Source organism: Bos javanicus, chromosome 5, assembly GCF_032452875.1.
Source record: "Bos javanicus breed banteng chromosome 5, ARS-OSU_banteng_1.0, whole genome shotgun sequence".
NCBI classification, from domain to species: domain Eukaryota; kingdom Metazoa; phylum Chordata; class Mammalia; order Artiodactyla; family Bovidae; genus Bos; species Bos javanicus.
In genome coordinates this window covers 11,554,878-11,570,050 of record NC_083872.1, presented here as the reverse complement: position 1 = coordinate 11,570,050, position 15,173 = coordinate 11,554,878, and the positions used below count along the sequence as shown (strand labels likewise).

General features: G+C 37.2%; 1 protein-coding gene across 14 annotated transcripts in view; it reads left to right on the top strand.

Moving 5' to 3' along the window:
- PPFIA2 (PTPRF interacting protein alpha 2) overlaps positions 1 to 15,173 on the top strand; it is a 501,553-nt gene that overhangs the window by 287,934 nt on the left and 198,446 nt on the right. For all 14 annotated transcript variants that reach the window (XR_009736286.1, XM_061415641.1, XM_061415640.1 and 11 more), the window contains one exon: positions 8,085 to 8,186. Coding sequence is in view for 13 of the 14 variants with exons in the window: in XM_061415641.1 (XP_061271625.1) it covers positions 8,085 to 8,186 (102 nt within the window). In the remaining variant the exon portion in view is untranslated. The remainder of the gene's footprint in view (positions 1 to 8,084; positions 8,187 to 15,173) is intronic.

The window sequence follows — 15,173 nt, the reverse complement described above, 5'->3', positions numbered from 1 at the left end:
GCAGACTGGGGGAAGTCATTTTGGTTCTTGGGAAAAGTAAGAATTTTGGCAGGCTATGTTTGGGGAACAAAATGACTAGTCTGAAAAGTTGTTGAATATGGTTTCTGATTGGCAACTGACCTACTAATTCTGTCTCAGTGATTCAAAGCAATCTCCTTTGACTTTAGATGGGGAGGCAGAAATGAAGTTTTCATCTAAAATTTATCCTTCGCTGCCTTTAGCTTCTGACAGTGCTCTGTGTTACACATTATGTTCTGTATAACTTACCTCTTTTCATGCAAGATTGTATTTTTGAAACCTTCACGTGATATTATATAAAGCTCTAGCCAACTTGTTCTGCCTTTTACACATGTACATTTACTATATTTGATTCATCCATTTTCCTATAGATAGAAATCTAGATGGTTTCCATTTCTTGGCCACAAAACCAGCTTTCGTCATAATCTCTTATGTGCTGATGTCTATAGTACATTTTCAAGAGCAAAATATATACCATAAATCATTTCTCAAATCTATTTGGCCTTTTCTTTTGGCTAGGAAACTTGTGGAAATACTGTTCTATGGAATATAGTTTAAGAAACTCTAGATTAGAGAAGTAACATATGAGTTAAATATGCATTTTTATTTTTAGAAGGAATAAGACTGAAATAGCATGTCCAATGAACAAATGATAAATATGAATGTGTGATTTGATAGGAACAATAGTATTACTTCATATACATGCAATAAAATATAGCAGACAGTAAAACCATTGCTATGTAGAATATAGAACAGCAGAACAATAAAGTTTCAGATATTGGAGAAAACAACAGAAATGAAGCAAAAAGAATATTGGGCATGTTCAGTTCAGTTCAGTCTCTCAGTCATGTCCAACTCTCTGCGACCCCATGGACTGCAGCACGCCAGACCTCCCTGTCCATCACCGACTCCTGCAGCCTACTCAAACTCATGTCCATTGAGTCAGTGATGCCATCCAACCATCTCATCCTCTGTCATCTCCTTTTCCTCCTGCCTCCAATCTTTCCCAGAATCAGGGTCTTTTCAAATGAGTCAGTTCTTCACATCAGGTGGCATGTTATAAATGATCAAGTTCTAACAATCTCAGAAAAAAGAAATGACTCTTAATTATTTACACTTTTAAAAAAAGTGTTTTTAGTATTAAAAGCAAGCATTTAGGAAATGAACTATTCACTTACAAGGATTTACAGAATATCTGCAATTTGTCCAAAACTCTGCTAAGTTCTAAAGCTATAAAAATAAACAAGGTAACAACACTGTTTTAAAGGATCATGCTGTTGATTTGGAGGAGATGAACAAATAATTCAATTATTATGAAAAATACAGTAACTGCATTGCTAGATCTTGAACAAGTTATAATAGATCATTAACAAGTCAAGCAGGTACTTTACACATATGTCAGTTAGTCAGAAAGGATAGGGAAAAGCATTCTTGGTAAAGGAAATAGTATGTGAAAGAAGTAGAAAATAAGAGAGATGAGAAAACCTAAAAATGGAGATAGAAACAGGAATAAATCTTTGGTAGAGGCAGAAGATAAACCTGCTAAGAGGAAGGTACTAGAGCAAGAGTTAACCTGTTAGTCAACAATGCCTCTAAGCACATAAACCAGTATTACCTTCTGTGTGGCACTTTGGAGATGGGTTTTCAGTGCTTATCAGTGATGAAAGCTCCTGATATGAATGAAATGTGAATTCCAAAAGATCTATGAGGGCAAGTGCAACAACTATGCCTAAGTTATTTCCACATCTTCAGCCCCTAACACAGGGCCTGGTATGTGTAGTTCAGTTCAGTCGCTCAGTCATGTCCAACTCTTTGCGACCCCATGGACTGCAGCATGGGACAGGCTTCACTGTCCATCAGCAACTCCCGCAGCTTGCTCAAACTCATGTCCATTGACTCAGTGATCCCATCCAACCATCTCATCCTCTGTCCTCTCCTTCTTCTCCTGCCTTCATTCTTTCCCAGCATCAGGGTCTTTTCAAATGAGTCAGCTTTTCACATCAGGTGGCCAAAGTATTAGAGTTTCAGCTTCAGTATCAGTCCTTCCAATGAATATTCAAGACTGATTTCCTTTAGGATTGACAGGTTGGCTCTCCTTGCAGTCCAAGGAACTCTCAAGAGTCTTCTCCAACACCACAGTTCAAAAGCATCAATTCTTCAGCTCTCAGTTTTCTTCACAGTCCACTCTCACATCCATACATGACCACTGGAAAAACCATAGCCTTGACTAGACAGACCTTTGTTGGCAAAGTAATGTCTCTGCTTTTCAATATGCTATCTAGGTTGGTCATAACTTTCCTTCCAAGGAGTAAGCGTCTTTTAATTTCATGGCTGCAGTCACCATCTGCAGTGATTCTGGAGCCCCCCCAAAATAAAGTATGACACTGTTTCCACTGTTTCCCCATCTATTTCCCACGAAGTCATGGGACCAGACACCATGATCTTAATTTTCTGAATGTTGAGCTTTAAGCCAACTTTTTCACTCTCCACTTTCACTTTCATCAAGAGGCTTTTTAGTTCCTCTTCACTTTCTGCCATAAGGGTGGTGTCATCTGTATATCTGAGGTTATTGATATTTCTCCCGGCAATCTTGATTCCAGCTTGTGCTTCTTCCAGCCCAGCGTTTCTCATGAAGTACTCTGCATAGAAGTTAAATAAGCAGGGTGACAATATACAGGCTTGACGTACTCCTTTTTCTATTTGGAACCAGTCTGTTGTTCCATGTCCAGTTCTAACTGTTGCTTCCTGACCTGCATACAGGTTTCTCAAGAGGCAGGTCAGGTGGTCTGGTATGCCCATCTCTTGAAGAATTTTCCACAGTTTCTTGTGATCCACACAGTCAAAGGCTTTGGCATAGTCAATAAAGCAGAAATAGATGCTTTTCTGGAACTCTCTTGTCTAGGTGCACAATGCTATATGTGTGGATGGAGAGTTAGAGGGATGATATGTTTATATCAATTGTTACTATTGAAAAATTTGATGATTTTCCATTTTCAGTGAGGAAGAAGCAGTGTTGCAGAAATTAGAATTTTGTAATCAAGGTGAATTATTTTTAGCTGTGTGACCTTGAGCAAATTATTCATCCATGCTAAGCTTCAATATTCTCATCTGAAAAATAGGAAAGAAATGAAGTAATTCATATAAAATACTAGGTTCAGCATGAAGTGGCTCTTGCTCAAAATGGTAGTTTCTGTTTTTTGATGAAAAAGAAGCTAATTAATTGAGAAAGGTCGTGTTTTGGATGGTTTGGATTTTAAAAGTTAAAAATATATTTAAATTTGATGTGCTTAAAAGTAGAAAGCTCTGAAAATTTTTGTGAGCTTGAGGAAAGTATAACTTTTCAAAGACTAAGAATGGGCAAATTAGAAGGGGAAAGAATGTGGTCAGGAGAGGGGAAAATAGAAAAACAGTCTACTGTAGTCATCCAGTGTGAACCAGCTTGTCTGATTTCAGAACCCAGCTATACCATGACTAAGTGTCCAACTTTGCAAATTTTATTCACTTATCTAGGCCTCAGTGTTGTTGTCTTTTTTTTAAGATTTTATATTCATAGAGTAGTTTAGGATCATAGCACAATTTAAAGGAAGGTGCAGAGGTTTCCCATGTACCCTCTACCCCCACATATGAGTGATCTCCACCATTAATTACATCACACATCAGAGTGGTACATCTGCTACAATTGATGAAACGACATTGACACATCTTTATTACCACTGGTCCATAGTTTGGATGTTGTATGTTTAGAGGTTTGGACAAATGTTTAATTACATGTCGCTGCTGCTAAGTTGCTTCAGTCGTGTCCGACTCTGTGTGGCCCCGTAGACGGCAGCCCACCAGGCTCCCCCGTCCCTGGGATTCTCCAGGCAAGAACACTGGAGTGGGTTGCCATTTCCTTCTCCAATGCATGAAAGTGAAAAGTCAAAGTAAAGTCGCTCAGTCGTGTCCGACTCTTAGCGACCCCATGGACTGTGGCCCACCAGGCTCCTTCATCCATGGGATTTTCCAGGCAAGAGTACTGGAGTGGGGTGCCACTGCCTTCTCTGTTAATTACATGTATAAGTCATCAAATACCACACAAAGCTTTTTCATTTCCCTAAAAATCCTCTGTCCTCTGTCTGTTCATCCCTTCCACACCTGCAACCCCTGTGGCAACCATTCATCTTTTTACCAGTCCCCAAATTTTATTTTTTTAAGAATGTTATATGGTTGGAATCATACAATAGTAGCAATTTCAGATTGGCTTCTTTGATTTACTAATATACATTGAAGGTCTCTCCATGTTTTTTCCTGGTTTGATAGCTCATTTCTTTTTAGCACTAGATAATACTCCCTTTGGAGAAGGCAATGGCACCCCACTCCAGTACTCTTGCCTGGAAAATCCCATGGACGGAGGAGCCTGGTGGGCCGCAGTCCATGGGGTTGCTAAGAGTTGGACACGACTGAGTGACTTCACTTTCACTTTTCACTTTCATGCATTGGAGAAGGAAATGGCACCCCACTCCAGTGTTCTTGCCTGGAGAATCCCAGGGACGGGGGAGCCTGGTGGCTGCCGTCTACGGGGTCGCACAGAGTCGGACACGACTGAAGCGACTTAGCAGCAGCAGCAGCAGCACTCCCTTGTCTAAGGGTGCTACTGTTTATTTATCCCTTCACCTACTGAAAGGCATCTTGATTGCTTCCAGGTCTTAGCGATTATGCATGGAACTGCTATAAATGGTGTATGCAGGGTTTTGTGTGGACATAGTTTTCAACTTCATTGGAGTGTGATTTCTTTGGCATGAGATACCATGGAGTGAGATTTGCTGAATTGTATGGTAAGCATTTAGCTTTGTTTAGCGAGATTTTAGTATCACCTTACAGAATTTCATTAGGATTAATGAGATAATCAATATAAATTGCTTGGCAGAGTACCTGGCATATGGTAAGGGCTCACTCAATGTTAATTACCTCTTCTATTATTATTATTAATGTTATCTAGGAAAAGTTGATTTAAAAAACTCAGTTCGTGTGACAGTATGGATGGAGAAGTTGGTACAGAATAGAGAAGTGTCAGAGAAAAAGTGTAAAAACATTTGATGATTAACTCCATACAAGACAGGTGCATCTACTTCAGTCCTAGATTTTCAGGATGTCCTTGTCTCACACTTGTAACCCTGCATGGAAGAAATACGCCACTTCCTAGATCCCCACACTCCCTTTGGACTAATTAAGAAGGATCATATCAGGTAATTATAAGTAATGGTTATGTAAATCTCCAGATAAAGAAGAAGATTGCTGAATGTCCTCCAACTCTGATCCATACATACATGCCAGGTCAAAATGGTGTAGTGGAAAAGCCCTGGAAGTCCAGTCTGGAGAGCTGTATTCACAATACTCCTCACTATGGGTTATGAGCTTTGTGAACTTGAACTTTTATCTTGGTAATTCAGTTTCCTCAGCCATGAAATGGAAATGAGACTCCCCCACTAGTTACTGAGAGAGTAAAATAGGATAATGAATGTGAAAATAGTGCCCGGAGTTTGAGAGAAAGTTAATAAATGTAAGACTAATCTTAATACATGGAGTCACTAAATAGCTTGTTCAGAGTCAGCGCCATGATAGTAAATTAAAAATGCAAAGTCGTCTGTCACTAGTAACATCTTGACTAATATCTGTCATTGGTTATGAACACATGACTGTTTCCGTGAATTTATAGATTCGCATTTTCTTTTATTCACTAGGCATAAAAGCATATTTATTCTAGAGAGTTTTGATAGCAAAATACATAGCATAAAGCCAAAAAAACAAAATTCACTTATAATTTTACCATCTGGAGATAAGAAATGTTAAAATTATAAATTATTTTCTTCTGACCTTTTTTCTTTCTGAAGATAGTAAGTTAAACCTCTAAAAAGATAATCCAGATATATGTTTCACTTAAAAAAATGATATGATACTAAATCTACAGATTTGATTAATATTTTGTCTTATGATATTCGTGTAAGTTTGCATGTATTCATGCTAAGTCCCTTCAGTCATGTCTGACTCTTTGCAACCCTGTGGACTACAGCCCTCCAGGCTTCTCTGTCCATGGGATTCTCCAGACAAGAATACTGGAGTGGGTTGCCTTGCCCTCCTCAAGGGAATCTTCCTGACCCAGGGATTGAACTCACGTCTCTTCTCTCTCCTGTATTGGCCAGCGAGTTCTTTACCATTAGTGCCATCTGGGAAGCCCTATTCGTGAATATAGGATTAATTTTAAAAAGCAGTGCAGGTTCTTTCTTACTCTCTTCTTTTCTCCATCAAAACTATGCAGTTTATATGAAGAAAATTTTGTTTTCTATACAAGTGTTGTTTTTTTTTTCTACTTGTTGCTTATTTCCATTCTCCACTTGAATAATATACTCAGAATATGAACATTTAAGCAGGCAGCAATCAGAGGAGAAATCATTTATCTGTAATGCCAGCCAAATGAAACAATGAACTCTTTCATCTTGATTCTAAACTCTAAATGTCTGCTCCGAGGTTTTTGAAGTATCCAGTTGGTTTGAAGCCACTCAGAGAACCAGCAAAATAAGTGGTTGAAGCAGGCAAAAATATAAACCCTAAACCTTTCCCAGCTTTGCATAATCATCATATTCATTTACTTTTTACTAAATTTGCCTTTGTGAGGGTTAGGTCAACCAAACCTATCTCTCCATTTTTGCTTTTTCTTTTTGATATTCTGACAGTTCTTTCCCAGTCTAGTCCCAAATTTTCCCAAATACTTAACACATTTGACAGCCATCAATTTTATTAAAGAACCACTGTGAAGAATTTTATAATAATATGGATATGTTAAAATTACTTAAAAATATTTATTTGTAAATTGGAGTAACAGAATAGTTCAATAGGTGTTTCTGCCTTCTTTTTAAGCATTCTTTATTGTGTCTAAACACACTACCTAATGGTAGAAATACTCACATTATTTAATCTCTGATCCCATTTTGGGGAAGGAAGCCATTGACAATTACTCCAAAGTGTCATTCGTAATGGAGAAAGGATTACTCCAGAATATGTTGTTGTTTACTTGCTAAGGCGTGTCCAACTCTTTTGTGACCCTGTGGACTGTACCCTGCCAGACTCCTCTGTCTAGGGATTCCCCAGGCAAGAATACTGGCTTGGGTTGCCATTTCCTTCTCCCCGGCATGTTCCTGATCCAGGGACTGAAACCCCATCTCCTGCTTGGCAGGCAGATTCTTTACCACTGAGTCAGTCACCTGGGAAGTCCTCCAGAATATATTACCTGTGTTCTTTTATTGAAAATAAATACTAGTTGAGCACCCACTATGTCTTAGACACTAGGACTTTAGCAGTGAAGTCAGTGAAGTCAGTAAAGTCCCAGTTCACATGGAGCTTACCTTTCAGAATGAAAAACTGAGCAATACATAAATTAATAGGAGACTCTCAGATAATGATATCAAGTATTAGATGCATTTATTATTATATTATATTATATTATATATATAATTATATATTATAAATATATTATATTTATTATTTTGTAGGACACAGGTGTATTCTCTTTCTTCATCCTATTTAATAAGTACACTTCTTAATCTCTAAATAGTGTATTTAAGAATTTTAGCTTGGTGTTGATGGTAGCTGTTTTTTCCTTATGATGTAGTACACCCAGTCTAAACTTTGTGATACGGAGTGAGAGTGTAAGATCTTCAGAGTTGTTCACAAAATTAGCAAAGTTTAAATTATTCCATATTATCAATATGTTATCATACTAATGTTAAATTCAATATGCTATATCTGATACATTCTGAAATATATTTTATACTCTCATCTGAACAGTGTATTATAATATTATGTGTATGTTAAGTATCATGGACTAGCATTTGTTGAAGGTTGGAATGAGGTTGATTTAATGACAGCAATGTATGTATACATAACAGCAAGGTATAGTCAAGTAGGCCATTTCTTTCTATTCTTTACACTCAAAAGTTTATATTTTGATGTTTTTTTTTTCCTTCCTGCTAGAATACATTTTTTAAAAATCTGGTATATGTCTTCAAAAAATTTTTTTATTCCCCTTTCAGGAATTTGCTGCTCTGACAAAAGAATTAAATGCTTGCAGGGAACAACTTTTGGAAAAGGAAGAAGAAATTTCTGAACTTAAAGCTGAAAGAAACAACACAAGAGTAAGTATAAAACTGCCTCTGCTTGGAAGTAATTCCATAGTTCAGTGTCTTATCTCTAATACATTCATAAAAATAGAAGCCTTTAAAAACTTCAGGAAGACTTCAAGCAGACACCAACTTATTGTCTGTTACTTAGAGTAAAAGAGAATATACTACAAAACTCAGAACAGGAAGACCAGAAACCTAAATTATAGCCTTGCCTACTGAATCATGGTGTTGCCTTAAAAATTGTTAGTGTTTCTTCTGACCTTTGTTTTTTTTACTTTAAAAGGAAAACTGGCATTTCCATTGTGAGTTCCAGACTGTTTTGCAATGGAGTAGGTGGGTCATGCTTCAGACACTGGGAGTGGGTAAGATGGTAGGGTCACAGGTTTGAAAGGGGAGCATGATTTTGCCTTCTGGGTACTATGAGGGAATGGCCTGACGTTCATCCTCACCTCACCCTCAGAAAAACAATAATTTTTAAAAAAGATGTTAAAAATGTAAATCACTGAAAGAGGACTCTCCTAATTAAAAGAGGCATACCTTTTCTATTTTAGAAGCTCATGAAGGAGACTTCCAGTTATGATATTTTTATTTCATGAACCTGATGGAAATTACAGTAGTCTGCTCTTGAAAACCCATGTATTTGTTTAATCACATGACTTGCTATCATCAGAGGTACCTTATTTTCTAGTTCAGAAGAAAAATTTACTAAATTTCAGACTGTGTAAACTGTCATATTACTTATCAATGAGAGAAGTTTTTCTAGTAAAATAATGTAAAGTAAAACCACTTTGGTGTGACTGTAGTTCAATTTCAATATGAAGTAAGTGAAAATATTTGAAGTGTTAAGAGTTCTGGCAGATTAATACTGAGAGAGTAAGGTATGTTAATTATGTACTCATTGTATGCTTGGTCTTAGTAACATAAAAATGACAGCTGAATATTGTAAGACAAAACATGAATAAAGCTAGAAAACATTTTTTCTACCTTTCTAAATGATGTGGAGGATTTTTGTTGTTGATTACATCAAGGGAAATAGATTTATGAAGCCTTCCTTGTGCAAACCATTGATTTATATGTAACAACTTAGTTACATAATCACCTCCCCCACCACCTCAGAAATATCCAGGTCTGAAAATCAGAAAATCTTTACTCTTCCCCTATAATGCCCTATTCTGTTCAGTTCAGTTCAGTCACTCAGTCATGTCCGACTCTTTGCGACCCCATGAATCGCAGCACGCCAGGCCTCCCTGTCCATCACCAGCTCCTGGAGTTCACTCAAACTCACATCCATCGAGTCAGTGATGCCATCCAGCCATCTCATCCTCTGTCGTCCCCTTCTCCTCCTGCCCCCAATCCCTCCCAGCATCAGAGTCTTTTCCAATGAGTCAGCTCTTCGCATCAGGTGGCCAAAGTACTGGAGTTTCAATACCCTATTAAATGTTACTAAATATAAGATTTTTAAATGGATTTACATAATAGTTTCTCCTTCTGTGTGGTGTATTTTTCTTCTTGCTATAAACACCCACTTACTGGTCATGGAGAGAAAGCAACAAAGTAATGTGATCTCACACCCAAAAAGAATTTTTTATTAGATTGTGGGAAAGTTTGAGTAGAATTGAGTGTCTCAACTTCTAGGGTCATGATAAGCTTGTGACTCTCTCTTTTAACATTGAGAGGTTAACATATGCTTACAAACTAAAATAGATAACACAGAAAACACAGTTCATAAAGAGAACTCATAAGTGGATGGAGGTTTTGTTGTTCATTTTGAGTATCAGCAAAAACAATAGATCAAAAGGTAGGATATTTGAGTGAATTATATCTGTTCTCAAATAGAAAATAGAATTTTCAGAGGAAGATGAATGAATAAATTTTATCTTGTGTATCGCACAATAATAATGGTAATAATATAGTGACATATTGATTAAAGGTGAAATGTCTCTCTCTCTGTTTTACGTGTTTCACTCACATTATCCTCACAGCAACCCTATTGTCCCCATTTAACTGATGAGAAAACTAACACAGCAACTTGCCCCAAGACACACAGCTTGTAAGTGACACACCCAGAGAGTGCACTCTGTGGCTTCATCAATGGCTGTATATTTTAAAAAGCATATTCCTGTTACTCACAAGTAATGTGTGACCTAAGGGATTATCTCTAGGAAGGAGCAGAGTTTGTTCAACTTCTTGTAATTCAGCCCCAATCTGTTTAGTAATCTATTTTCTATCAGCTGTGTGGAAAGTAATGTGCTAGGTATTTATTCTGATGTCACAGGTAAAGCTGTGGCCATTTATCATTTTGTCACTACAGATAAACCTGATCCTTGGCCCCAAAATAAAAGTGTACACACACACACAAAAAAATCAAAGTAATCACTAGAGTTGCTCCTAAACCCAACTGCCTCAAGTAATTAAATTGAGAAAATCCAAATAAAGTCATGTTAATCTTATTCATGATTGTACAAAAATAAAAACTTCAAAAATTGTAGTGCATATTTACAGAAACATTCAAAAATCTTTATTGTTTAATATTTCCACACTAAAAAGAATGTAGAAAAAAATAATGAAACAAAATTTGTTATTCCTAAAACTTCTCTAACCACACCCATGCAAGTTGTATTTGTAGAAAACAGCATTCCTGCCATTTTTCAACATACTAAAATCAACTACTGAAAATTACCATATTTTTCCAGAATTATTCGAATTAAAAGGTGAGGGGAAAATATAAATATTTATATAGTTACTATTTCTTAATATAAGAGTAGAAAAGTTTTGTTGTTGTTTCATTCTTGCTGTTTGTTGTTTCAACTGCTCTGGTACCTGAAGAGCTCAGAGATGACTTATTAACAATGATCCTTAGTTTAAAGACTGAGTTTGAAACATTCCTTACTATGCCCTTACTTTTGTTTTGAGCCAAAAGAATTATATTAAATGAATGTTCAAATAAAATCAGACACTAAAGAAAAGCTTCCCATTCTTGATCAGCCTGTCTGTACAAGTTAAAATCCCTCTAAAGTTGTTTCCTTGAGGAGTAGAAAGTACAATCCAGTTGAGAAAAGGAAGACCCTGGTAGTTAAAAGCAGATAAAATATGTGTGTGTTTGGGTTCATGTATATTTTTTATGAAGTGCTACAATAGGTTATGACAAACACAAGAGTGAGTAAGGTACAACACATGTTCTCCCTACAGCTATTCAGTGTGGGACTCAAACGTGCATAAAACCCATTGTCAAACGATGGGTCATGTCCAGCCCTTTTGCAACCTTATGGATCATAGCCCACCGGACTCCTCTGTTCATGGGATTTCCCAGGCAAGAATACTGGAGTGGGTTGCCATTTCCTTCTCCAAGGAACTCTTTTCTTAATGTGAAAAGAAAACAAGATCCTGTAGGGTATCTAAGCCATGTTTGAGAGTAAAGGATACTAAGTGGACTGATTAAGAAAGCAATCAATTTGACTGTTTTCATTTTCCGATGCTGCTATTGTGTTATTTGACCGTATTACAGAGGCCAAATTAGTTTACAGGGCAGAATACATTTCTACTTGAATATTGTATGTGATTGAAGATAATTGCACACAAGGTGATGTTGTAGAAAGACTTATAGTTTTAGAAATTTAGTTTAAAAATTCTCAGTGAGGCAATATGTGTCTATGGATATAGGATTTGATACGTTTATGTGTATAAATATCCAGGCTGTGGTCATTTAAAGTGAATTCCAACATAAATTAATGGCCACTCACATCGTCCCTCCAGTCCTTTGAGTGTATACCAAAGGGTGCCTTCTGCAAGATTCATTAAACATCAAAGTTTTGTTTCTAGCAAAGGTGTACAAATTAGTAGACTGTTAGTGGCATCTTAGGTAAGTTCCTTTTTATTTGTAATAGGTTTTCATTTAAAGCTTAAAAGCCATAGATACCTTCTAGATTAGAACATTTTCTGGCCACATTCTCCAAGATAGATAATTTACAAGCATTATTACTTCAGTTCAACAACTATTAAGCCTCTATTATAGAGAATATTTTTCTAGGCATCAAAGAGTGTTCAGAATATTTAAATTGTCAAACTCTTTAAAGAGTCTGGTTTATATCACTAAAAACACAACTGTTTTTGTTATTACATGGACGAGAGTTCCCAATTGCACAAAACAGTACAGTCTGCCGTTTTAATCAAGAAGGCTTTAATTAAAGCCTATGAGAAATGTCTAAACTGAGCTTACGTGCATGATTTCTAGGACAGCATTTCTTAGCTTTGTGTTTTTCTTCCATCCGATGTCCCAGAGACACGCAGCCTCTGCTAATACCTGTACCAGCAAGAGGGATGCCCCCTGCCCAGCTCCTGTCCTCACCTGACTCCCCTCAAAATCTCTCCTGTGCAGGGGGCCGGCTATTAAGTCACACGTCTGCCACCTGGTGGTGAACATGCCTGAGAAGTGTTTCTTGGCTTGTCCATTGGAATGATGGCATTCAGAATGTGGGGGCCTATCAAACATGGAAGATACATTCAAAAGATTGGGGGCAACCTGAGATGTTAGTCTGCATTACCACCCAGATTTTATCATACTTGTTTTCGTATTAAAATTCCAAAAAGCAGCAATACTGATATGTATCTACCCAACAATACAAATAGACTTCTTAGACAAAAATAAAATCTCCTATTCACAAAAAAAGATTCATAATATCTCGATACTGTATTCAGCCACGTGCATATGGTTCTTCAGTGCACAGTTATGCTCATTAAATATCAATATTATCCTAATATTTTGTAACCTATGGACTACATAGGTATTCATCAGAATCAACATCAGTTCAGTTCAGTCGCTCAGTTATGTCCAACTCTTTGTGACCCCATGGACTGCAGCACACCAGGCTTCCCTGTCCATCACCAACTCCTGGAGTTTACTCAAACTCATATCCATTGAGTCGATGATGCCCTCCAACCATCTCATCCTCTGTCGTCCCCTTCTCCTCTCACCGTCAATCATTCCCAGCATCAGGGTCTTTTCTAATGAGTCAGTTCTTTGCATCAGGTGGCCAAAGTATTAGAGTTTCAGCTTCAAAATCAGTCCTTCTAATGAATATTCAGGACTAATTTCCTTTAGGATGGACTGATTGGATCTCCTTGCAGTCCAAGAGACTCTCAAGAGTCTTCTCTGACACCACAGTTCAAAAGCATCAATTCTTCTGCACTCAGCTTTCTTTATAGTCCAACTCTCACATCCATACATGACCATTGGAAAAACGATAGCTTTGACTAGATGGGCCTTTGTTGGCAAAGTAATGTCTCTGCTTTTTAATATGCTGTCTAGGTTGGTCATAACTTTCCTTCCGAGGAGTAAGCGTCTTTTAATTTCATGGCTGCAGTCACCATCTGCAGTGATTTTGGAGCCCAAAAAATAAAGTCTGACACTGTTTCCACTGTTTCCCCATCTATTTCCCATGAAGTGATGGGACCGGATGCCATGATCTTCGTTTTCTGAATGTTGAGTTTTAAGCCAACTTTTTCACTTTTCTCTTTCACTTTCATCAAGAGGCCCTTTAGTTCTTCTTTGCTTTCTGCCGTAAGGGTGGTGTCATCTGCATATCTGAGGTTATTGATATTTCTCCCGGCAATCTTGATTCCAGCTTATGCTTCATCCAGCCCAGCATTTCTCATGATGTACTCTGCATATAAGTTAAATAAGCAGGGTAACAATAAACAGCCTTGACGTACTCCTTTGCCTATTTGGAACCCGTCTGCTGTTCCATGTCCAGTCTAACTGTTGCTTCCTGACCTGCATACAGATTTCTCAAGAGGTGGGTCAGGTGGTCTGGTATTCCCATCTCTTTCAGAATTTTCCACAGTTTATTATGATCCACACAGTCAAAGGCTTTGGCATAGTCAATAAAGCAGAAATAGATGTTTTTCTGGAACTCTCCTGCTTTTTTGATGAATGTAAAATAGAATAAAAAGTAAAAACATAACAAGAAAATGGGAAAATAATTTAATATATGCTACGTATATGATACCATAAAGTAGAAAGATCTTGTTTTCTCCAACTGGTCACAAAGCCCTATTAGCAAATATAAATTCCAATTCTAAACCTTGATTCCTGGACCTATGTATATAGACCCATACATATCCTGAGAAAAATTGAACCTTGCTTTCATCACTAATTCTGAGTGTATACTTACAGAAAGGGAGCATCCCAGCCTAGCAACGTGTTGTCTCTCAGCTTAAATCAACATAGTTTCTTCCTTGGATGACTTAACCATTCTTTAGGATTAGCAGCTTCTGAAGATGTGATGGCATGGTAAAACCAGGGCTGAGAGCATCAGGCCATTGCATTAGCTCTTTCACTGTTTTGTTTTTGTTTTTGTTTTTTTTTAAGGAGGTGGTGTTAAAGTAGTGTTGTGTATGATAACAGGATTGTTAGCAAAAATCTAATAAGATGGTGTTACTGGTAGAAGCATAGCCATTAGAGAAGGCAAATCTATATTCAGAAAAAGGGTTTATTACAGTAACAAAAAACAGCTGCTTTTTTGATGGGAGGATTTGACTTAATCTGCTTGCTTCAAGATAAATAGTTGGTTTCCAATTATATTGTATTCAGAAGTTCAAGGTTGATGGCTACAGCAAATAACTTGGCTATTGGTCTTGAGTAGTATCCTATCAACCTTGATGATGAGAACCCCATTTTGTCAGGCCAGTGAATAAGTCCTATCCCTGAAACCATGGTCACTATTTTATGCCCACTGAGAAAATGCTGTGGTGGTCAAATAAATAGGCCAGTTTATCCACAGGATGAATCATTATGTCTACCAGATTATTGAAAATCTGTACACCAGTGAGCACCAAAAATGTAGTTTTAGCTTAGAGCTAATATCCAAAGAAATGTTTGCATTCTCTTTTCCTTAGGGAAGATTTCCTGATTATCTATTGCTTCAAAACAGACCATCCCAAAATGTAATGACACAAGCAATATTTTACTACAATCACAGTTCTATGGGTCAGAGATTCAGA